The sequence below is a fragment of the Haliaeetus leucocephalus genome, unplaced genomic scaffold (genome assembly GCF_000737465.1).
Source record: "Haliaeetus leucocephalus isolate CR32 unplaced genomic scaffold, Haliaeetus_leucocephalus-4.0 Scaffold1, whole genome shotgun sequence".
In the NCBI taxonomy this organism is placed as follows: Eukaryota; Metazoa; Chordata; class Aves; order Accipitriformes; family Accipitridae; genus Haliaeetus; species Haliaeetus leucocephalus.
The window spans coordinates 12,675,989-12,701,488 of record NW_010972437.1 but is presented as its reverse complement, the minus strand read 5'-3'; the positions used below and the strand labels follow the sequence as shown (position 1 = coordinate 12,701,488).

The following is a 25,500-nucleotide window of genomic DNA, read 5'->3' as shown; positions in this document are numbered from 1 at the left end:
GCCTTCAGTGACATCTTTATACCTGAATTTTTGCCACTGAATTCATTGGGAATCTTCGCTGGCTTTAGTGGGATTTTGATCAAACTGTGTATGTATGGAGCAGCTTCAGCAGCAGGTCCTAAGCGATGGAATATATACTGTAAAATGTTTTATACACTGTATGGAGAGGGAACATACTCTGGAAATAGAAACAGTGGGCTGGAAATCACAGGTCTTTACTTCTCCTGGATTTCCTGTTTATTCACTGTTCTTGTAGAAAATTATTTTTGCCTCAGGTTAAACTGAGTACTGTGAAGCTTAGTGTTTGAGGACAGTCCTTAGATCATCAGAGACAAGATGCTGAGGTGTGACCTACCAGAATGCTTGCTGTTGGTTCATGTTGGTGAGGGAGAATAGATAAAATACTGAGATAACTACTATGTTTTTCATAATCAAACTTTTACTTTTCTAGATAAAGCACATATGATTGGGGGGGGGGGGTATGTTACATAACATGCAAGAGAAAGTTTGTCAATTACATAAAACAAGGAGGGGAGACCAGACATGAATCAGCATGTGTGGTAACCATATTTTCAACCTGATTATGTTTTTAGAAGTATTCTTTCACATACCTCTGGAAGAAGAAGTAAACTTGTTATGTGTCCTGAGTTGAGGTAATTAGAATAAGGGGGGGTTTGGCTAATGCTGAAAATTAATGGAGAATTCCACAACAATGAAGTCTTCACAGAAAATACACCTCTGTAGTTTTCTTGTAATCTCAGTTACAGGTGTGGTACAGGAACCGGGGCAATCTACTGGGGCAACAGAAAACCTCGTGTTGATGGTGAGGTGCTTTGTTGATGACACAGACTGCAGTGTTCTGTTACTGTCTGCTGTTCCCCAGAGATTTCAAGGTTTGTTGTCCTGAGTTGATTACACACAACAGCATCAAATCATACGCTACCAAAGACGTGAATGGAAGTTGCTGAGGACCATATCTGAAAGAAATGGCCAATGTCTTCTGACAATATATAAATCATAAAAAGCTGAGCCACTTTGTTCTGTAACGCAGCAGCTGGGAGACTGACCAGATCAGGCTGTGACCAGCCTGCCAGTCAGTCTCCGGCCAGTTAGTCAGGTCTCCAGCTAGGCAGGCTACAAACCTGACTAAAGAAAATGCTGGGCATCAAGCAGCAGAAAACTCCAGCATTGTTTACACTATAACTTCTAACTGCTTTTTCCAAACAATTTTTCCTTTTTTTCGTTTTTTGTCTAGATTCAGCTTCAGTTAGCTCTCAGCTGTACTTAGTGTACCACTCCTATCATTAGTCCTGTGTTTGGACAGAGGTGCCCAACCTATGCCCACCTGGCTGTGGCCAGATGAAAGGGTTTGTCCAGCAGGCAATTCACTCCCCCTTCTGCCACCCTCTTTTCCAGAGCCATGTGACCCTCCGTTGTCCTGTTCTTGGGAACCTGTCTATCATATGAACAGGCTATGGCATATGTGCTTTGCCTGTTGTCTGTAAGTTTGGGACTATGATGTTCTGAGAATCACATAAGGTTTGCTTATGTATCCTATGATCGCATATATGCCTCTAATATTTTCAGGAAATGTCTGCATTTCAGTGAACACACTCCCAATCGAGTAGATGGCTACATATGTCTGATTCAATTTAGCTGGAAAATTGGGCATGTTGCTTAAAGTAGCCATTAATATTCAAGGTTGTGTTTTAAAAATACCTTGGGCAGTACCACTAACTAATTATGTACCATAATCTGTTCTTCTTTACTAGGTAAGGGTAAAAGTTAAGACCTTTCTTACTGAGATCATACATTTACATACCTTGGAATATAGTAGGCAGTTTGACCTTCATTTCATCTCAGCTGCTATCAGTGTCTGTCTTCCCTTGCATTCTAAAAAGTCTACTAACCTACTGTGTTAAAACGATACTTAAACATAGCTGTGATGATTGCAAGCAAAGTTTCATTTGTTGCTGTAGACATCACACTATGTGTTTGCCAGTGCGTGCCTTACTAACGTGGGAAGTGGCCACTGAAGTGCCTGCAATGTGTGCGGTAGAAAGCATAGCAGCACTGAATTTACACTCAGGTTCTCCAATCCCAGTCTAGCAGTGTAAAGCCTCTAAGTATATATAAATATGATCTGTGTCTGCTTCATGCTAGTAAGACTAAAGAAACCTTTAGTCTAATTGTGAATCAGGATTAGCATTTGTCAGTTCACTATGGCATGGATTTTCCATTTTAAATAATCTGGGCCAAAAAGTGCATCTTTTTTGCTTCTGAAGCAATTACTCATAATTAGGTTATTCCCAGGTGGGCAACACTATTACTAAGTTTTCATGGTTATCAGATTCTGTTTTATAGCATGAATCTCATTTTGGAAATACTATTTCTCAGTTTTTATTTACTTACTCTGAATAGGAAGTAAAGTGATTCTCTTTTCAGAATAAGCAGCAGTGGAAGTGTGTCTGTATTGATAGCTGTATTCTACAGACTATTTTTATAAATATATTCTTGTGTAAAATGTGTAGTATATGAGAAAATTGGATTCTTAGCTTTTTATTGCACAAGATCAGCTTAAATTACTTCAGTGACTCAAAAGAATAGAGTTTTGATAGTCAGTGACCAGATTAAAATTAGTACCCAATAAAAAAGTACATGTATTCATTTATAGTCGAGTTAAGAAAAGCTTAGTCTTACAGTAGCAGAAGATGAAAATGCATTATGGAGATAAGCAGTCAACTTCCTTAGGCTAGATAAAATATACTGAAAGGAAAGACAGAGAAGAATCTGTGTATGTCAAAGACTGTCTGACTCTGTACCTCTTCTGGAGTGCAAGTGCTTAGCTGTGATTAGAAGTAGTGTCAATGAAATATGAATGCATTGTAGCATTTCTGACCATATTATACTGTATCTACATGGTGTTTCAAGTAACCCCTCTTTATCTGAACCAGAAGCATGAAAGAAATTAATAAAATATATGAGGATAAGGAAGGAGCTTGTACTGTGCCCTCTCTATATTAGTAATATCCCTGGTACAGCTTGTACAGTAAGGTGACTTTGTCATTAGGCTCTTTCTCTGTAAGTCATTTGCACTTCACAAACTAAACGTTATATCAAAGCTTAATGGAATTCTTACCTGGCATGCTCTTACTTTGGGAGGAGTGATCTATTGCAGAGATAACCAAAATGAGGTTATAAATACAGTGCTAATACTACTAATATTTGCTTGATGCTACTTACAGAACCCATCACCTAAAAATAATGAAGCACTGACAAACCCTAAGTAACATCAGAACATCCAGCCAGAGAGTGTACTTCTCCTAATTAGTATGGAAAGTCAACGGCTGGACAAATCATTAATTCGGCCAGATCACACAGTGAGTAAGTGCCAGGGATGCAAGTGGGAAGCCAGGAATGCTGACTAGCTCTTTCTGAGATCTAGAGAGCACTTCCAAAGTCCAACCTGAAAAAAGAAAACCCATTCCTTCTTTCTGTGCTGTGTAAATACTTTCAAAACCTCTCCTGCTTGGCTTTGCATAATAGAAGAGATACAGTACTTTGACAGTATGGTCTTTCTCACCTAGCTGAAATGAGGTATCAGTGAAGAATATGTTTGCAGAGATGTGAGATCTCCCTATACAGCTTCAAGACAAAAGGAGTTTTGCTGGGCATTGGCACAATGAACTTAGCCAGTGAGTGCATAGATTTTTGTGCTGCTACTTCTCTTTCTGTTGGAAGCTCTCAGAGCATTTCACAAACTTTAATGACTGAAACTTCTCAAAGCATTAATGATATTCCTAATGTTATTGAACAGAGGGAAAAAAGGAGAAACACTGGGGCTGACTGACTACCCCACTGACACAAATGAATCCCAAAGACCTTAGCCTCTGATCCAGCAGACACATAGGTAGGTAGGAGCCTTAATTTTTCAGATGAGCAGTGCCGTTGAACTGAAAAGGAAATGCATGTGAATAAAATTAAACATGTACATGTTTAAAAGATTAATCCTAATTTTAACCATTAAATTCTCTCCCCTCCCTCATGAATGCCTTTTCCAAAAAAAACCTAAGAAAATTTGGAGAGGGTTTTAAATCGCTTAATTGGTCCATTTTATGGAGTTGGATTTAATATAGGTAGTATTTTATTTAAGACTACATGGATGTCATTTGTATTTTCTCTAAAGTGTTGACCATATAATAGGTGTGAAGCTAGACTTCTGAAGGCACAGTGCAATCTTTTAACCTTTAACCGGTTTAACCTTTCAGGGAACCCATGGCAGTTTCAACTGGCTATGTTATTATCTATAAACGTTTGTTCTTCAAATATTGATGTTCTTCACAAAGTAGAATAACATTTAATTATTTTCGGTGTGTAAAATAATAAATGACCTTGTACATGAAAATTGAATGCAAGGACAGGTACCAAATGTTTACTGACTATAAACACCATGCTAACTCTGGGTAAAACATTTCTTACTATGTAGACTAATTTTCAGATGACATTTGTTCTGTTCATTAGTTTTAATGGCTTAGACATGTTAAAGATAGGTAGTTATTTTCCTGAACATGAACTACTTGAGATGACTAATTCACGAACTTTTATTGAAACATCATTTTGTGTTTGATCTGGAAAAGAAAATCCTAATAACACTTTTTCTGTGGATTTCATCTGATGCTACTATTCAGTAGCTATTAATTACATAGGAGTTCACTTAACACATGAAATAAGCACTGATAAGAATCCATTCCTAGAAGGAAGTAACTAATGAACAAAATCACAATATGTAAAGCTTTTCTTTAAGTAGGAACTGACCAGTTTGGGGTTTTGGGTAGTTTGTGAAGTCATTAAAGATTTTTTTTTTAATAAAGAAGTTTATTTATTTGCTTGGTTTGCCAGATCAGAAATGTTAAGTTTAGTTTTAGTTTTGCATGAGGTGCTAAGGGAGAGCTCAGGGTTATTAGTTATGAACCCTAGAAACCTAATGCCAGCAGTGAGTGTGGTGAACCTTCCGCAGCTATCCGAAATTTTATTTGATTGTTAGAGTTTTGTAACTTGTTATAAAATGCAACAAAATTTTAGTCATTTTAAACAATCTGATTCAAATTTGTTTCTTTTCCCAACTCCCCTCTTCTAACCCATGTTGCGTTATCGGTTCTCCAGTGCAAGGCTCTCAAGCTTTAGACTTGCTAATCTGAAGCCTAGCCAAAACCAACCTTTCCAGGTTGTCTACTTTAGCAAAAAAAAAAAGGCAGAAAAGAGTAGTTTCTAACATACAAAAATATCAAAATTACAGCTAAGAGAAAAATAAATTCACTAACTAGTTGCTCATTAAAGTCCTCATTTTAACCTTAGAGAGAAACATATATGTACCGTGTGTGTATAGATATACAAGATTTTCAAAACAGAGTTGCAGTTCTCATTGACCTACACAGTATCGCCTAAAGCAGTTTCCAAAAAATGTGGACATACCTTGTGTTCTGCACTGTGATTTTTAGACTGTCAGGTAACATACGCTGTTAGAGCTGGAAATGACGTGCCAGTTATGCAGCATTGTGTCAATCCCAATGCCAGCAGCTTAAAAGAGAAATACTTTTTAAAATTAATACAGAATGTTTGAACTGCTCCAAAGAACATCATTGCTGTGTTTGAGTGCCGGTCCACAGATTGTTTTCAGGGGATTGGTATTTTTCTTGTTCGGAGGAAAGTAAGAACAAAGTTCCTTTGAGTCTTACGTGGACATTGGGTTTGCTCTGCTCCCTTATGGAATAATTACCAGCGATTAAGTGTTCTTGGTTTTCGTTTTTCCCATCCTGTCTCCTTACCAGTTATGTAATATATAGTTTAGCAAACTCTGAAGACTGTTTAGAGTTACCAGCTTTCTGTAAAGCAAACAGCTAAACACTGGAGTTGATGCAAACAAGGCACTTAGCATCTGAAAGAAGTGTTAACACTTTATTTACATTTAAATTAAAATGGACACTTATTTATGTGTTCTGGTTCTGAAAGGTGTGTGGTACATCTGCAGAGGCCTATTGTTTATTCATGCTGTAAATCCTTTGAAATGTGTTAAAATGCTTCCCACTCATTATAAAAATCCTGCCACCCATGGATTAGGGCTTTGATGTCACCAATCCTGCTTCAAAGGGTTCTTTCAATGCTATTAATCACAGTTTAGCCTCTGAAGATATAGCCAGAGAAAACATTTGGACATCTTGTGCTAGACTTGCTAAAACTTTGAAATATACAGAGTGTCTTGCATATGCACAGTCCTGTATCACTTCCTCTCTCTTCTCTGAGCCTTTATTTTGAAAAGCTATTTTGTGATGACTTTGGCTTTCTACAAGTACAGAGGAAAAAGTTTAAGACACGTCATACTGTACATTTAAAAAAAGGCACTCATCTTTCAGTTGACACCACAATATGTTTTTGCCTGAGGAATTGAGTCAGTCTTTAAAAACCCCAAGGGACAATAAGACTGAGGATTAAGCAGGCCTATATGTCAAAAGGTCAAAAAAAGATACCGTCTTATCATTTTCTCATCTCTTTCATTAGTTTGTGAGCTTAAGATGCTGTCTAAACACTTCAGGATCCACATGATTTCATAGAAACAAGATTGTTTCTGCTGTCTTTTTCTCTTTTAAATCTCTCAATGAGTCACAGAGAAATTGATTACTAGTGATTGAGTTGTATGCCTTTGTGCTGTCGTTGTTTTCATCAGCTCAGTAGCTAAGGTCAGTGACATACCACCTTATCACTGACTTTTTCCTCCCTTTTAAATCAACACTGCACTCTGTCATGCCTGTGCTGAATGCTCTGCAGGCACAATTGGTAATGAGCAGGGTGTGGAAAAAGTGTGGTGGTGTCTGCTATTTTTAGTACTATTGTACAAACCGATTTTCCAGCATACAAATTTTTCCCTACTAAGCTTCTTGAACAGTTTTTGCAGTATGTATTTCTTTCTTTTTGAACAGGTAACTTGGCACAAGCAAGAGCCAGAGTGACAGCAGCATCTAGGTCTTTGCCTCCACAGCTTAGTGCTGGGCGTATCAAGGTTAGTAGCGTTCCCTTTGAAGACAAGCAATTGTTCATAAAATATTACAGCAAGACCATGGACACAATGCTTAGCTGATGTAGGTATATAGTAAGGTTCTTGCCAAATGAGAGTCTGTCTTAATATTGGAAAACATGCACCTCAGCTGGGAGCACTGTTTCCAATTTTGGTGAGGACCCTATTGTAGAATCCAGTGAAGAGTCAATTTACTACTGGTTAGTCTTTAAACTTTTGGAGTGAAACCTCAGTTACACTGATATTGATGGCAATATTTCTCTTTTTTTCAATGGGGTCAAGGTTTTCATCTGCCAATTTTGGCCTAGAAAGAGATTTAATTAGGTGAAATTTGAATAGTGTATTTAACAGTATGAAAGGTAAAATTAAAAAAATGATCTGTTCCTTTTTTATTCAACTTGCAAATGAAAAACCAGGGGACATTTGTGACTGATAGATGACGAGAAAACAACAACTCAGCAAAACCACTATTCTTTATAAAGAACAACTGTAGAATTTAAATGCTGCTGAATTTTGCCATAAAAGTATGTGGCATAATTGCAAAAGGATGGGATAATTTTATGGCAGTTAATAGGATGTGTTGCCAACTGAGTACGCTTAATTTGTGAGGAAGACTCTTGTGCCTCAAGCTGATAGCATGTACACACCCCCACCCCCCACCCTCCCACACCCCGCTTCCTCAGTAGTACTGTTGGAGTTATCTTAGTTAAGGGTTTGGTGGTTTGTTTTGGGGGGGGTTTTTGCCTCCAAAGCAAACAATAATAATTTTTAAAAACAAATGTGGTAACGTTCAAAAGTCTACAGAATTTTATGTTCTAGGTTTTCTATTTCTTTTCATTCTCTCTTGTTATTAGGAGCTCATGAGCAAATGTTGATAAAGTAATTCATGTCACCCAGACATCTATATTCTGCACTGTACCTGCAAATACAGATGTGGATTTCAGAGATTTATTTTCTCTCTGGTATAAACACTTTCAGTGCTGAAGGACAGATAATGGCCTTTCCAATTTTCTTGTATTATACGCATGTTGTCTTCCACATCCAGTTACATTCAGCATAAGCTTTCTAAGCATGCATTTTATTGATACAGCTGGAATGGAATAGAGCAGTTCTCTCGCAGAGCTTTAATAAATATAATCAGTTACTAAGTAGTGTTTAAGTGGTTTTTCCTCACCCTTCAAATTTTTAAAGAAGGAGCTAAAAGACATGCATAAGTGCAGCACTGTTCAGAAAATGTTAACTGAAATAGGTTTTAGCTGAAAAAAATTCTTTCTTATAATTTCATAAAACTTCTAATTAAAACAACTTAAGGAAAAAGATTTTAAATTACTATTTTACAATTTGTTAAGAAAAGTCCAAACTTAATGATTTTGTTTGGAAGTTTGGAAATTTTCATTTATTGTTTAATTTATGAGCTTTTTGCTTAATGTATTTTTTAGTTTTACAGTATTTCATACCATGCCAGCAGCAGGTGTGGTCAATATGTGAAAGTAATAATTTCCAGTGACTTTATAAGGTGACATGATGTCATAAATCATTCTTTTAATATTATTTCAAAACTATTATAAGCAATTTTTTTTAGTAATGGAACATTTTTGTCTTTTGTAGGTCAAGCTGTTTTCCATTTCAGTTGTATAGATGTTTATTGTACGTCACTCCTACTGTCATGTAAAAATGTGACTTAACAGTTGAAATAGTCTTCATTTTAGTTTAAGAAGAGTAGCTAGTGATTTAAAACAGAAGATTATATTATGACATTATGTTCTATCGCTTTCTACCAAGCCAGTTGTGATAAAGCCTATTGCCTGTTGTACATGCAATTATTGCCTTACCATAAAACTGCATGGCTTCATAGACACGCAATGTTATAAATTAACTAGAGACAAAACTTCTAAAAATTCTTAAAGGAAAAGCTCCTTAGCCTCAGGGTCTATCCGAATTTTTCTAATGGAAATTTCAAATGTCTCTTGTCAAAAATATTTGAAAATTGATCCTAGCCCTTACAGATTGCGCAGATCTGAATTTACAACTCCATCCATAGAAAAAGGAGTCTTATGATAGTGGTTTTACCCTAATTTTCTGAGAAAAAGTGTATTACATCTCCTTTGTGAGTGTTTCTGACCATCTGTCTTTCTGTATGTTCACTCCCTTCCCCGCCTCAAAAACCCAAAGCAAAACAAAACCCTTTTGAACCCAGCAGGCTGTAGTAAACTATATTTGACAGAGTGGCAATCTCAAAGATCATAAGATTCCACAGGTTTGGTGAAAATAAGCAGCTGTGAAAAAGAGATGCTTACAGTATCCTACTGCCCAAAAGGTAGAGCATAAGCTCACCCTTTATTGGCCAGCAGATATTCCAGATATGACTGAGAGATCATGACTGCTGAACCTCCAACAATATCACTAAGAGTCTCTGCTTTCCTAGACAGACAAGAATCCAATTTAGAAGCTCAAATTAATGGGCATTTGGGTTTCAGTGGCGTCTTCAAACTATTTGCTTTTGCTCTTTATTTGGTGTTCTTTATGATTAAATTGCCTGTATTTAACATTAAATGTTACCAGTTATTCTGAACTTACTGTCAATATTCACAGGCGTGGCTTTCGTCTTCTACCTGACCTTCACTAGAGATTTAGATATCAATTCTCAAAAAGCAGTTATCTTGCCAAGATTGTTTTGAAACATTCCCATATCCTTCCCCATGGACATGCCTGCTGTTCTGATTAGGTCATTGATGTTTACTTTGTCAGGTGACCTCCTAAGGTGTTTGATGTTATCTGTGGGGATAAGGCATTTTTCCTGGGATATATTACAAAGTTTTCTGTTAACATCCTTAAAACTGAAATCAAACTGCATTTCCCCCCCCATGTGTTAGTTTGAGATGCGTACCACTGCATATACACCACTCTGGGCTAGAACATTACAGATTACGAAAACAAACTGAAATTTTTATGGTCACGCTTTTGGAAATCTGTCTCCCTTTGCGCCATCTGTATTCTGAATCTTGTCTTCACAAGTTTTCTTTTGATTTCTTCTCCAACACAAAATCCATTTCCTTGATCTATTACTACTTAGTGCTTCATTTCCTTTATATTTTGCATGCAGTCTCCTAAATATCTCCTGAAGGTAAGAGACACAGTTACTTTATTGAGAACTGTAATCTTTCAGCAATTACTTTTAGTGTTCAGAAGAGTGGTCTTAAGTCAGTGAGTGTTGGAAATGATCATATGGAGCAAAGTCCAGGAAGTGTAGCACAGGTGCTGACAACAGCATTATCTGGTTTATACAAATGCCACCTGGTCAGAGCAGATGGTAAACTGCCACAAAGCAAGTGAATGCTAAAATGTTGTTAATGCTCCATACAAACAGGATGCTAGTTGATTTTCTTTAATTTTGTTGAGCTGTAATACAGCAACACAATCTGCTTGTGATTGGTAACCATGGTTATACTCATTCATAAATTCTGGTTTCATTTTGATAAGAACAGCTGTACTGACAATATAACTAAAATATACAAGGAGCAATATGTTTGCTGTCCATGTATACTCTCTAAAAATAACTCTTCTGAAATGCTGAAAAAGCAGTATTTGAAGCTATGGCAGTTCAGCAGAGTAAGATTGCTGAAATTCTTGGCATCAAAAAGGCAATTTAAAGTAATTAATAGTAACCACAACAGTAAAAAGGAAAAGACTTATACATTCTGAGATTACCTACTTTGTTTGCTGCTTGTTACCTGACAACATTTTTTCCATATGTGAGCAAAATGAGGCAGCTCAATTTACTTCCTGGTCATTACAAAAATGGTAACTGTTCTTATATAGAAAATAAGACCTGATGGAGTTCATTGCAGTAGTGATAAGAGGAATGCTTTTTAGAAATCAGTTCATAAGGTATTGCATCTCGTCAGCTGCTTCATTGGCTGAATGTTATACTATCATAACAAAAGTGTGAAATCATTCGGAACGTTTACAGCGCTCTAAAATCAGTGTGTGTCCTGCATCTGTTAGAAGCTGGCCTTCCTACCTCTGATAATGTACTCTGAAGGAATGACCATAACAAATACTGAAGCCAGCTTTCATGGACTAGGTGGGGTGGGTCTGCAGTGTTTCTGGAACAGCTCTAACATCTGAGTTTTGTCTTCCAGGTTGACACGATGGAGGTTATGCGACACCCTGAGGAAACAACTAACATGAAGCGGCAAACTATGGCTTCCTATTTTAGGGTACAGAATTTAAATTGTAAACAAACATTTTGGTGAAGAACAATAGATATATCTAAAAAATTTGTGCGATTGTGAGATCAAAGAGAATAATAAGAGAATTTTTTTATTCTGTCGTGAGGCCTTTGTATACTCATAAATTTTCTTTTGCTCCTTTTCTTTTTGTTTCTCATACTTGTACTTTTATAATTTTGCTGAGTACATTGATAACAGAATCTAGAGTCTAGACTACTTCCATCTAAAATGCTGGAGGTCTAGAACAAGCCTCTTTATGAACAGAAAACTGATTTTGTGCAAATAAAGTAGCTGTCATTACTAAAGCCTTCATATTTTTTCACAAGCTCAGGCATACCTACTTTTAAAGATTAAGATTTGTCATTTGTGCTAATAAGTAAAAACAATCCATCTTTTGGAAGTACTGTTAGAAATCATATGAATTGCTATTTTATCTGTAGTAATCCTGTCTGGGGTAATGTATATTCTGCTTGTGTGTTTAAATCAAACAGGTAAGGAAAAGGCATTGAGAATATTGGAACTGGAAGGTTAGGAGTCAGAAAACCCCCACACCAATCCAAGGCTGCTGATTAGTGTTTTTTCTTGTGGTCATTGGAGAGTGGAAAAGTTTTGAGCAGCTGGTCCTCAGGCTGCACTTGTACCATGCAGAATGGAAGTTCACAGGGCTGTGCTAGCTAGTGTGGGTCAAAGCTTCATGCTGTGTAGGAATACCTGTTTTCTTTTTCGTGCAAGATAGTGTAAGGAAAGGCAGAGAGGAAGCTGATGTATACTGAGGTGTTGCCCCAGTGTGGAGGGTACAAGGACACACATTCAGACTTGTAATACAAGTGTGGATTTAGAGTGGTCTTGCAAAGAACTATGCAGATGTCAGCTCTGTAGGAATGGTAAAAAAAAAAAAAAAAAGCGGGGGTGGGGAGTGGGGGAGTGAGTGTGAAACTACACCATAATATGGATGCAGCCTACAGCAAAGTGACCGCAGTCAGCTTGGAATTGTACGTGATTTTGAGATTGAGTATATTTGCAACAAATACTTATCGTACAGTAGATTAATGAGGTGAGGATGGAGCAAAAGTATCAGTATTCAGAGGAATCATTAGAAAAGCAGATAATGTGATCTGATCACACTTTTTCATTTTACTGTAAAATGCAATGGAATAAATTGTTTTCCTTGTCCAGAGTGGACAGGAAAAGAAGTAATGGGCCTATGTTTCAGCAGGAAGATTTTGGTTGGATATTGAGAACATTATGAATAGTCATGATAATGTAGCACTTCAATAGATTGTCCAGGCAGACTGTGCAGTCTATATCCTCAGTGATTCCGAAAAATGGATTAAACAGAGATGTTCCTGAAACAGTAGAGATACATCTAGTGTTCTCCTTGGGCAGAGGACTGAACTGATGACCTTTTGCAACCCTTTCCCCATGATTTTCTGTGATTGTTTCACAGTAAAGCTTGTTCTTCTGTTGGGGATATTTGATTTGTCAAATGTGCCTACAGTAGAATTATAGTTAGGACATTTTTCAGTTAATTTTTTTTTTAATATGGGCCTTCTTCAACAACAGAAATGTGGTATAAGGAGAGACGAAGAGAAAGGTGTAAGAAGTAAGAAATAAGAACTAGAATAATTTATTTTTTTTTTACAATTGAAAACTTTTGATAGGTTCTGGGTTTTAGCCAAAAGCTTCAAAATTATTAAAACGTCAATGCAGGCTAACATTACAGATTAAAATATAATCAAGCATTACATACTGTTTACAAATACATATCTCCTGCTTAAGTAGTTGGATTGCAGTTTTGTGTGCATCTTTTTTATTTTCCTCATTAGTATTCCCTCATGGATCTTTTATCCAAAATGGTTGTTGGACAGCCTCACTTTATCCGCTGCATTAAACCTAACGATGATCGAGAAGCACTGACATTTTCTCATGAGAGAGTTCTACTGCAGCTACGATACACTGGAATTCTGGAAACTGTCAAAATACGTCAAAAAGGGTATTCTCATCGCATCCTCTTTGAAGAGTTTGTGAAAAGGTAAGGCTTCTATAACATGGCTGTTGTTTTAAAACTCCATTCAATAAAATATATTCTATTTGTAAGTACAGAAAGTTCTACAAACATTGGTTTGTACATGGTCTGATTCTCTAATGAGAGCAGTGACTATCAGAGATAAAGACTACATGAGATATCTGAGCTCTAATGGAGAAAAGTCAATGTGAGACCAGCAGTGAGCAGTTAGTATTCAGTAGCAAGCCTGTCCCCATGGTTCACTCAGCAGAGGCAACAAGTGCAAATTATGCATCATGCTCAGGTGATACAAGGCTTTGGAATGTCAGTGACCTTCAGCCATTGTATGAAGAATGTGTACATGCTTAAGAATGAACTGATGTAAAAGCTTTAGATTTAGAAATATTCCTCATAATAGCTTTGTAGCCTCATAGTCATTTCTCTTGGAGATACCACGAATTATAACCAGATCTCTGTTCACTTGAACCCGTGTCATGGCTACTATTACTGACTTTAATACTATTCTCAATCTCAAAAAGTTATGAATTTCATTCAGGAAATGCTGTTGTCTTTATGATGACAATATGTTTATATGATCATTATGGTTTCCTCTAGATTTTTTTTTTTTGTGTGTAGTATTTACTGTTTTCCAGTCTGTAGGATTGATAATTCAATAATGGAGCAGGAGCAGAAGCAGTACCGTTAAGCAATCAACTACTCAACAGTAGGAACAAGTAGTGAATGGCTAAATCAAGCATTTAGTGCTGTTTTCTGAACTGGAGGTTGCTCATCCAGACAATATAGAGTTAATGAATCTACTGAAAGCAAGTCATACATATGATGCTAGAGGGAAGGAGCTGATTATGTTTTTGAGAAAGAGGAGACACAAACAGTTTCACAGGCCTTTCTAAAACCCAGAGGTTGGGTAAATTTGCGTGTGTAAATCAGTCATTTGGGTTTGGAAATCTGTGGTCCTTGTGTAGAGAGATGTTGAACCATAGCTTAATTCATTCTGAAAAATTCTGAAATTTTCTGATTTGTAATATATTAGTATGCCAAATGAATATGTAATAGGAAAACACTAGAGATATATATCCCAGGAAGGATAACTAACATGTTTGTTTGTCCATCAAAGCAATTTAATTTTCAGACATGATCTCCCCCAATTTTTTTTTTTTGTTATACATGACTAATCTTAGTAAGGTCACACTATTCTAAAGCAGGTTTAAGAGAGATTAATTTTTGTGATCACTAACACATCTTTGCAACATCCTTAAAAGGCTGAAGGCAGAATTACTAACCTTAACTTCTATCCAATTTACACATAAGTGAACTAAGATTAACTCCACTGAAATTAGTGTAAATTGAGAGGAAATTAGGCCTCCTCTTATCAGTAGATTCTTTTCATTCAAAAGTACACTGAACTTGAAAAGTCATGGTAATAAAAGCAGCGCTGACTGTAGCTTTTCATTCCTGCAGATAAGGGCAAGTTGTGTTTAACATCTTGTCAGATACTCCCCAAGTTTTTAGTCCAACTTGATGTAATTCTTTCAGGAAAGAAAGTCAATGTGACAAGGGAAATGGGGCAAGATTTAGCAATTTGCCCAACAGCATAGAAGACTTCCTGAGTTCAGAATATAAATGGGGGGCAAAAGAGGAGATGTTCTTGCTCCTTTGTTCAGTTCATGCTTCATTTTTAAACAAATTCTATTCTGTTTTGCTCTTGAAAACAAACAAACAAACAATGGTTAATAAACCTATCAATGGAACAAGAAACATTTTTCTTCAACTTACAGCCATGACTAGTCAAGTGTTTTTAGGAAGCAGTTGAATACATAAAAATGTTTGAGAAAACAGGTCAAATGCTAAACAGATTGGCACTTCTTTGTTCATAATCAAAAAGACATTAGGCAAGTATGAACAAGAGTTTCAAAATGTCAGTAAATGTGAGGATATCAAAGATTTTCTAAGCCAGCAAGTTAATTGGTATTTTGATCCTTTTGAGCAACTGAACAACAAAATGGATGAGCCAGCACTTTTTCTCCCTTGATGTTATTAAACAAATAGGTGTGCTTCTTATCTGCCTGTTCAATAATGCTGTTTTGTAAACTCTTAGCAGGAAATATGAGGACAAAACAATCAAAGGCAGGGAACAGAACCATTCAGGGTTTATCAGGTGGGAGGTAAACAAAAGATAAAGCTCTGTCTAATGTTACTCTTTACTGTCTTCTGTTTTCACGTAGAACAGATTATTTCAGTGTTGCAAACCTGGAGGTAGTTTATTGGGTTAAAAAACAGATGGTGAGAAGAGGACTTAATTGTAACTCATTCACACAATGTTTCTTCAGCCAAGTATACAACCATCTGTTTTATGTATATAAGTATACATATTCTTAAAGTAGGAAAATGTAATCTGCAGCCTCTGTAAACACTGTACACCTCTCAAGTCTTAGGCACTTTGTCTCTGTTGGTCTTGTCTCAAACTCCATGCCATCATGTGTCTGTCTTTCATGTTTGCTGTGAAGCAGCACAGACGCTTTCAGACACAGGTTAGTAACCTGATCAGGCAACCAGGTGTGCCTGGCTTGTGGGGCCACATAGTGACTGTGCACTGCATGGCAGCTAAGGGAGGAGTGCTTTCTAGCAGGGACCTGCACTGAAAGTCCCACTGGATGGGACACTCCTTGCTATATCTGAGTGCCCAGGCGCCTGGAGCTTCACATGACTTGATGTGGTATGCAGGTGTGTCCTCACCACATATTCCCCAGCTGTATATACCTTTTATGTAATGTGCCATATACTGTACCATGGGTTGAAAAATAAGGGACTTGAGAGTCTGATGGTGCTAAATGCTTGAAGTGCCTCATTAGCACATGGGAACGTGTTGAGAAGTTTTGTACAAGTTTCATTTAAGGATTGGCTTTTTCATTCTTCTCTGCCTGTTTATGTTCTGCATTAAAGTTCTTTGCACTGCATTAGGATGCAGGATACACTTTTCATATAAGCACTACCTCCTCCACAGGAGCCAGATGATATTACTGAGATCATACACTCATGGCAATACCAGTGCTATTACTGTAACAGTGATCCCAGTGAGGTTTGTTCTGCTTTTTCAGTCTCACAGTGCAAATTTGCATAAGGTCACTGTTGGTACACCTGGTATACACAGTCTCCAAACTGTCAGTGTTACATTTCTCATGACCATTTAAAGCCTCATTGACCTTAATGAGTCACATTCTGTGTTGAGTGGAGCTAGGAAAAAACCCTGGTCAAATATTGCAAAATCCTGTAAAACATGTTACCTCAGTACATGCTTTCTTCTAACCCCCAAAATTCAGTGGTGATAGACTTGTTTATTATTCAAAATCAGGGAAGCACTGAATTAAATTAGAAGTCAACAGGTTTGCTACAGAGAAAAGAAATGCTTGCTTTTCAAATGATATGTTTTTAATGCAAGCTTACTTTTAACACAGTGCACTCTACCAAAGTCCTTAAGTGATTTCTGGAAACAAAACTGTAACATCTCCCATATTTTTATTTTACTATTATGCATGGAAATGATTGTTATTTGTTTCAGTAGCCTTAAGATTTTGCCAGATCTTTATAATGTTTCTGTACACTTTAAATATGGTAAGCTACTTTACTTTCCACATATACTTTCTAGACTTTTGTCATTCACAGACCACTGGTAAACAGTTGCAGGATGGAGAAGATAGGAAACCTGTAGGGGTGAAAAGTCTGCTAACCCCTTATGAACTGTATATGCAGAATGGACCAAATTATGCCATTCTGAGAGTATTTTTGTGATCTGTGATCAGATATGTTTGTCTGATGATTTACAGCATGGGTGTTAGGTATCTGTTACTGAATTTCAAGACTATCTTAGATGTTTTTCCATTTTTCATTTACATTTTTTCATTCATACTCTCAATACAGAGTCAAATGCAATTAGTTGTATGAATTCGGATGTGAAAGTTTCTGAAAGAGGTGAGATACAACCAATACAAGTTAGGAATTTTTGAAAGTTATTTAATGGCTCTTTCATTGCTAACTGAAGAAAAACATGTTGGTTTTTTTTTAAACTTTCCAACTCCAAGGATGAGAAGGAACAAACGTCTTTTGGAATGTTGAGAATCTCTCTACTATTGCTGGGGGTCTGGCTAGAAAGGGATTTTGCACTCTTGCACCTCATGCTTTTCACATATCATTATCCATTCTCCACCTCAGGCCAGTGTATTTTAGTAAAAAGATTTATTTTAAAGAGAAAAAGGGTTAACCATTACTTTTTTGAGTTAATTGTGTAGAAATGATGCTGCCATTAAGTCTGGAATGTGAAGGGAACTTTACTAAGAGACACTGGTATAGTAGTTAATGGTGCTGTTTAAATGCTATTTATTGAACAGTTCCACAGTTCACCCTTTAAGGAGAGGAGAGAAATTGAACCATTTGTTTACAATCAGTTTATCTAATCTAAAACCACCAACAGTAAAATACCTTGGCCATAACCAGCTAGTTAATGCATTGCATCATTCTGAAGTCTTCCATATCTTGGCATACTTGGATGTCTTTAACATTTAACCTTAACTCTGCATGTCCTAGCTTTGCAATTGTTGATGTGGGGATAAATTCAACTTTTAAAAAATGTTGGTTTATGCCTAGCGACTACTAAGTACAGTTAATCCCATTTTAATGTATGTTTTGTCTGGAATACTATTCATGTCCATGAAGGATAGTCTGTAGTGCCGTGTAAGAACCATTGGTTAAGAAATATGCAATTTCAGAGTTTCATCAGCTCTGAAAAATTAGTTCTTCTGAGGGGAAATTACTTTTCTCTTACTTAGTCTTACTGCTAGTGAGAATGTGATTAGTCAAGTACTTTTGGGAAACATGGAGATGAATATGTGTCACGTGTAGGAGATTTTCAAGCAGGATGTATAACCTGAGAAAATAACGTATTTTTGCACAAACATGAAACAACACATGAAGGACCATAAACTTTATTTTTAAAAACAGAAATTAAAGCATTGGTTTAACATAAAAGAGCACTGAAGTATTCCAGACTACTGCATTTTTTGCTGGAATAACAAATGCAAATATGGAAATAAAAAAGTAGAGTTGTGAAATTTTCATCTCATCAGGAAACAAATGTGATTTCTCGCTCTGCTTTTCTGCAATTATCTGGTTTCTTCTCTTGGTGAAATGTTATAAATAGAGGTCACTGTGATCTCTGTACAGGAGATTTACATAAGTATGACAGAAGTGAAATTAGGCCAATAAATCAAAATGAACAGTTGTAGTTGCATATACCCCAAAGTTTTGTGTGCATTCCCAGACGTTTTCTCTACCATTTCACCATGTACAATATTTGCACACTGTTACCAGATACATTAAGGTGAAATGTTTTACCTTCCTCCAAAATATCCCATATGGTCCATTGCTGTACAAAGATTTTAGATTAGGTAAAATAATTGGGTGACCCTATGTGGCACATGCTGTGCTGCCATGCAGTTATCCTGAGCACATCGAGTCAAACTACTTGCACATCTGTAGTTATGTGATTCAGTCGTGAAAGCAGGCACCAGATGGAAAACAAAGTGTTTGCTTAAAAAAATGCATGGATTTGAGCTTTGGAACACTAATCTAGAGACTTTTTACTGTGCAGAATGCAAACTCTAAAAGCAGTTCTGGAAATTGCCAGTCTCTCAGTGCTAGACCTTATTTCTGATGAGTAGAGTCATTTCTGCCTTATTTTTGATGACATAACTGAAAAGGAACAGGAAGACCTGATGTTGAAAATCCGACATCCCAGTGTGTTTAACCAGTTACAGGAGTTTTCTGTGCAGTGGTTGGATCAATCGAAACATTTGGAAAAACACCATTTAGAGGAAGTTTTTATGAAATACTGGGAGGCAATATGTTTACATACAGAAACTGAAGTTATTCCCGTAGTTTGTAAAGTTACTGTCATTCTCAATAGCTTGCTTTCTTAGAAGACAGATAAATGTAGATTTATAAAAATATTTGTTAAGGTAAGAAAAATGGACATTGCTTTATTTATGGGGGGTTTTTTGAGTATCAAAAGCAACTACATTCTAGATCATGAGAGCGCGCTAATGGAGAGGGTGCTACATTTGAAAGATATTGAAGTTTGTCATAAACAAAATGGTATAGTCAGGCATGTAAATTGCATAGCTCAAAAATACTTTTTAGTGAGGTATTTGTCACAAATAAGAAGTCAACTTCTCAGTAATTAGAATGTCATTGCTAAGATAGTAAGATTCAAAAATTAAGAGATCCCCCTTGACTATTTTATTGCATCAGTGCTATCTAAAAACTTGTGTGGTTTTAAAACTCCCAACTACAACATGCCTTAAAAGATGTATGAACAACCAGAAAACTAATATCACTCACTTGAATCCTTCCTTCCTTCTAAGGAAAGGAACTGCTTAAGTTACATACATGTGTAAATAACATGGCTATCTGAACTGGCTTTTGAAGCAAACAGTAATTTACTTAGTGCAACTTCCCTGATGTATCTGTCAAGTATCTGTTGAAATTGCATGCTATCACAAATTGTTTGTGATATGTATATTTTAAATCAGAGTTTTATTAGTGCAATTCATAATACCATTTGTCTTGTGAAAACTGGCATCATTACATTCAGTAATAAGGTGGAGGAAACGTACTTTTTTTCTTTTAAAATGCACTGTGTCTCTCCATATGTACTAAACAGCATGACTCAGTATTTTGAAAGTCTTGGCTAAAGAATTTGCAATATCATGTTATTGAGAAAGTAATTGCGTTAAAAATAACTCAGTAATACATAATCTCCTATCATTATTCAGAGTGGGCAATGTCTCCGGTTGGTGAATATCTGAGTCTCTGGTCCAGGACTGATGCCAGTGCTTCTGTCTTCAGACATAATTTCGTTCCCCTTTGGTCTTTATTGACTATTTTACTGGTTCTTTTTTATTTCTTGTGACAACTGGAGCTAATATATAGACATAACTACAGCTAATATTTGAAAATCATATTCTCCTGATTCTAAAAAAAAAAAAGTCTTGCACTATTCCACTCTTTCTAATTGCTTCTCCATATTTTCTTCAGTATGAGGTGGGATATTTTCTTGCCTTTATGTGGCTACAGAGGAATCTGTGTTTGAGGTTCACTGGTTGGATTCTTCTCTTTATGTTTTAAAGAACATCTGATGGCTCTTCCCCATGCTAATAATTAAGAGAATGGTTTGCTCAACCTGCCAGTTCCTCTCAAACACAATGTAAATAGAGTAGCACTGGTAGAAGTATAACTTAATAAAGACCAAGACAACACATGGTGGTTCGTAAATGAGAGCTGAGGTGGCAGTTGCTACCATCTGACAATGTACTTGTGCTAAAATAACCTTAAATTTGTAAACTAACTGGCACATGTTCTTGCTGTTACTTAATTTTTTGCAAGTAGAGTTACTTAAATACTATAGAACCGTTCTTCATTAGTGCATAGTGGCTTTACAGGTAGGGATTAGTCCATTCATTCTTAATTCAGTTGAAACATGTTTGCATCCCTTTTTCATTAACTATTTGCACAACAATGTTATTTCACATAATTGTTAAGGGCTGTTCTTTGCAAGGGAATGTGGACAAAAGAAAAGTCAATGTTGTTTAGTATGGGCCGGCTCCAAAGGCCACTAAAATTGATCATAATCATTCCAATTGATTGCTTATCCCAGTGAAACAGGAAGAAGACATCATGCCTAATGACTTAATCATAACCACAGAAATCCTTGTGAGTAAAGAAAACTATTACATTCATATCAGGAGTAATTCACTTGTTCTTTCTTTAAAATAGCTGCTAGTTCTGTTTAACCATCAGCACTGATAAAATCCTTGCCAATACAATAGCAGTGACAATTGCTTTAATTATGCATATGTGGAGGTGTGAAACACAAGTGGGTACTCATGAAGTCTGAACATCTTGCTGTCTGTAAATTAAGATTGATATGAGCGTTGTTTTTACTGTAAACCAATCTTTATTCTTCACACGCAATGGCAGCCTTTCAGCTTCAATAATCAGTCAGTATCACTGTATCATTGTGCTGCCTACCCTCCTAGTGCTGGCCTTTATCTTCACTGATGGAGAATCCTCAGTCTTTCTATTAGGCATACTGAAAATGGGAAGCTCCCCTGAGTTCTGTTGATGGAAGTGATCTTGTTACAAGCTCAAAAGCCTTGGACTTCTTATGTGGATTTATGCTTCCCAAAGAATGTCAAGGCCATTTATATTTCTTTGTGGAAAATGACTGATACCAGTTACTAAAATACTGAATATTCTGAAATGCCTTTTTTGGCATGTCTCATAAGAAACAGGCAGCAGGTCATGATAACTTACTTTTGGTGCTTTTGTCTTTCTTTGGTGCTAGTATTTGACTTTTCTCCCACTTGGAAATCTGTAAAGGTCCATTGAACACCTAGGGGAGCACCTGCTTATTCAACAGAAATTGCAGACTTGCAGTGAGATGTAACTGTGCCAAAGTGTGTTATGCAGCTCTGTAGATGGTGTACTTAATTTTACACGTTATGCAAAAGGTTTTATTTTTGCCTTCCTTTCTATTACTCTGATTTCTAGCACTTTTCCTTATTCTCCCTGTCCTTCATTCACTTGTTCACCTGAAAAATTCGAAGCAACCTTAGGTGTTCCCTAAGTTGCACTGGTTTGTGAAAGACCTTTATGGATGATTACACTGACTGGGGATTTCTCAAATGCAGCAGATTCCTGTCACCACTATGGTACCACTTATTGTCCTGTGTCATGTATATGCTTAAATATCTGTTCATGATAGCTGTGTCATGATTTATGAAGAAGACTGAGTATAAGGGAGAATTTAGCCTATGAGTTCTAGAGATGCAGCTCTGAGCTAGAGAAGAGCAGTGAAAGTACATATTGATTGTCAAGTCAATTCTTTCTTTGTCATTTGGTTTTGCAGGTATTACTGCCTTGCATTCAAGGCACACGAGACTCCCCTTGGTAGCAGAGAAAACTGTCTTGCCATTTTGGAGAAATCTAAACTAGACAACTGGATTCTTGGGAAAACCAAGGTAGAGGGTGCCAACATTTTCTCAAGGATATTATCCTTTTAGCAAAACGTGTCTAACAGCAGTTTGAGAAGTACTGCATCAATGAACAAAAGAGCAAGGAATTTGCTCCAGTTAGCCTCCCAGGTTACGAAGGTGCCCTCCCAAGCTAGCTGAGTTAGTGCTGCAAGAGGAGGGGTGCATTGGGTACCTCCCCAAAGCACATTCTGCACAGGGCTGCCTTCATAAGGGCAGTACATCTGCTAGTGCCCCCACTGTGGTAGTGCCTCCCTGAAGTTCCTCCTGCTCTTAACCATAGCATGACTGAAACTTCACACGCTGGCCCATCCAGTGGGGCTGGTTAGTACATTATTAATTTGTGGAGTTTCAGGTGAGATCCTTCTGGCTCTGTCAAGAGCCTTTGTTCATGGTTTAAAATGGAGTGGGTGACTTTTGTAAAAAGGATGTTATACAGTATCTTGAGTTGGTTTACAGTGCACAACGGAAAAACAAGGAGAATTTTCCTGCTCAAGACCCAGATAAAGTGTATGTAAGCACCCACAGGATTTGCCCCCCAAAGCAGTATGCTGTTAGACAATACTAAATTTAAAAACAAATTCAACCCAGGATTTATCTTCTCACTGTCAAGAAAGGCTATATTTCAAAATTGTTGATACCTGAAAATAACCCCCTGGCCAATTTACTTTGTAAAGGGGGTAAATATGTGATTTTGCAATGGGGTGATTATAATCAGTGGAATAATGAAATTCCACAAGCACACTGAGAGCAAATATTTGATGCACAAGATTGCTATGATATCAGCAACCAGTATTTTATCAGTTTTCTCAGCAACGGTGCCCTAAAATAGTCTGACATAAGACTAATGAAAAGGTAGAATACAAGAGGTTATGTTACTGCCTGCATGTAATACTGATATTTTTTTTTTTGTTCCATTTCAGGTTTTTCTAAAGTATTACCATATAGAGCAGTTAAATTTGTTCCTGCGAGAAGTTATAGGGAGAGTGGTGGTCATGCAAGCCTATATCAAGGGATGGCTTGGAGCAAGGAGATACAAGAAAGTCAAAGAGAAAAGAGAAAATAGTGCTGTTACCATACAGTCAGGTAAATGTTCGCGTTCCCTATTTCATTGAGTGTTTTTGCATTTCAGGCTGTTAAATTGCATGTACATTATTTATTCATTCATAATAGTTTACTATGAAATCAAAATAACCAGAGGTACTTTTCTCTCCAGCTAATTGATGCAAATATTATTGATTTACTTCTAAGGTGTCATATTAGTATTTGGTAATGTCTTTATTTAAATATTTTAGTATTTTGGATGTGATGCCTGTGCACAAAATGAAAATGTTGTTAGGTATGTCTATGCTAGCATGCAGCACTTAAATGAAATGCAGTAGCATGCCCTCCCCCACCATGCATACCAGAATTCCAGATAACATGCATTGTGGGGTGGCCTGAGAGGCTGATTATCAGTAATTCAGCAGGCTTCCTTATAAAGAATTTGGGGAGCTGAGTGAGGAGGGGAGTTGTTGTGCTGACATGATCACGCACCTTTGCCTTTTGGGTTAGGACATCAGTGAGCACATGGTGACAATTAAAATTTGGATGAGCGAAGTGGTGTTTGAAGTTGTGGGGATATCAATACTACAGTTGCGAACCCAGAGTTCAACATGTGGGTGGGTGGGGAAGAGGTATTGGTGGTGGGGGCTGGAGTGGTTATGGCAGGAGGGATGAAAGTTTCAGCACATCTCTGACTCTGTAGACTCTGTAGCACTTCCTTAAATAAATGTAATTTCCAGCACATGGGTTTGTATTTTTAGCCTGGAGAGGATATGAAGCTCGCAGGAAGTACAAGGAAATAAGGAACAGAAGAACTGATGCTGCTATACATATTCAAGCAGGTAATTAAAACATTATTTCATTTGCCAACACCTATTTTGCTGTGGGTAATTTCATGTGTCAGTGTGTATAGCCAAGAGAAATGCAACTACAGTCCAAACAAAAACTATCAAAAACATTTCTTCTGATCATTTGTTCTTCAGTATCAAATGACATCAGTGACAGGTATCAGGCACTTTGGGCTTCTTCTAAGTACTTCTCTGGAAGCAAAACATACTGATTAAAAGCTATTGAGTTAATTCTTTAAGATTCTTCTGAGCACCGTCTGTATGATTCAACTGTATGTAGAGCTGATATGAAGCACTGGATTGATTTGACTAACAGTATGGATGGGAGGCACTGGACATACATTTCTCTGTCTTTGTGTCAAGCCCTGATCTTGGCAGGTTGCCAGGGTTTTGTTTTGACTGCTTGCTGGGTTTGCCAGCTTTGGCCAATCTTTTGACTCTCTGCCAGACTCCTATGCAGCCATATCAATATGAATTTGAATAAACTTTAAAGAGATTATTGGAAGAACAGGCCCATAGGGCTGTGTAGGTCTCTAGTACAGAGCAGGGTACCATATGGCACAGAAATCTAAGCACCAGTGCCTCAATGGTGTTTTCAGATGCTGCCAATATGAAGCAGCCTCCATATGATGCAGTGTAATACACCTTCCCTGTCCAACCCCAGGTTGAAAGACTAGCCGATCAAAAATGAGTTGTGGCAAATATGTTTACAGATAAACCAAGGTACCACCTTTATTCTACCAGCTTCCTGTGCTATAATTCCTTAAGCTTTGTCACCTCTCTATTCTGTATCATATAGTCTAAAAGTCTGAAGTCTATAGTCTGAAAAAGATGTGTTCTAAATATTCGTTTACTTTGTTCTCAAGGCATTTCCAGTAAATTTGTTTTTCTTTTGTCTAAGTTTGCTACTCTGAAATTAAGCATTGCAGTGACTTTCAGCAGAAAACAGAATACCAGTCTGGTTACAGAAATGAACAGAGTATCATTAGGATAAAATAATAATTTATAGCTTTGCATGCATACTGTTTTGTAGAATCCTAAACTATAGCTCTAGGGTCAAATGCAGAATATTCTATTAAATGGAGAACTGTTAAGGAGAATTTGTTTCTCCCATTACAATAAGCACTGAAGGACTGCATAAGCACCCTCTCCCCTTCTTCCTCTCCTTTGTGTTGTCATTTTCTATTGTTTTCATGAT

General features: G+C 37.0%; 1 protein-coding gene across 1 annotated transcript in view; it reads left to right on the top strand.

The window, feature by feature from the left end:
* The window catches only part of MYO3B (myosin IIIB), a 146,472-nt gene extending 122,168 nt beyond the window's left edge, over window positions 1-24,304 (top strand). Inside the window, exons 24-29 of the mRNA XM_010569422.1 lie at window positions 6,975-7,054; window positions 11,212-11,289; window positions 13,128-13,333; window positions 22,287-22,398; window positions 23,334-23,496; window positions 24,216-24,304. Coding sequence (XP_010567724.1) covers window positions 6,975-7,054; window positions 11,212-11,289; window positions 13,128-13,333; window positions 22,287-22,398; window positions 23,334-23,496; window positions 24,216-24,304 — 728 coding nt within the window. The remainder of the gene's footprint in view (window positions 1-6,974; window positions 7,055-11,211; window positions 11,290-13,127; window positions 13,334-22,286; window positions 22,399-23,333; window positions 23,497-24,215) is intronic.
* The last annotated feature ends 1,196 nt before the right edge of the window (window positions 24,305-25,500 follow it).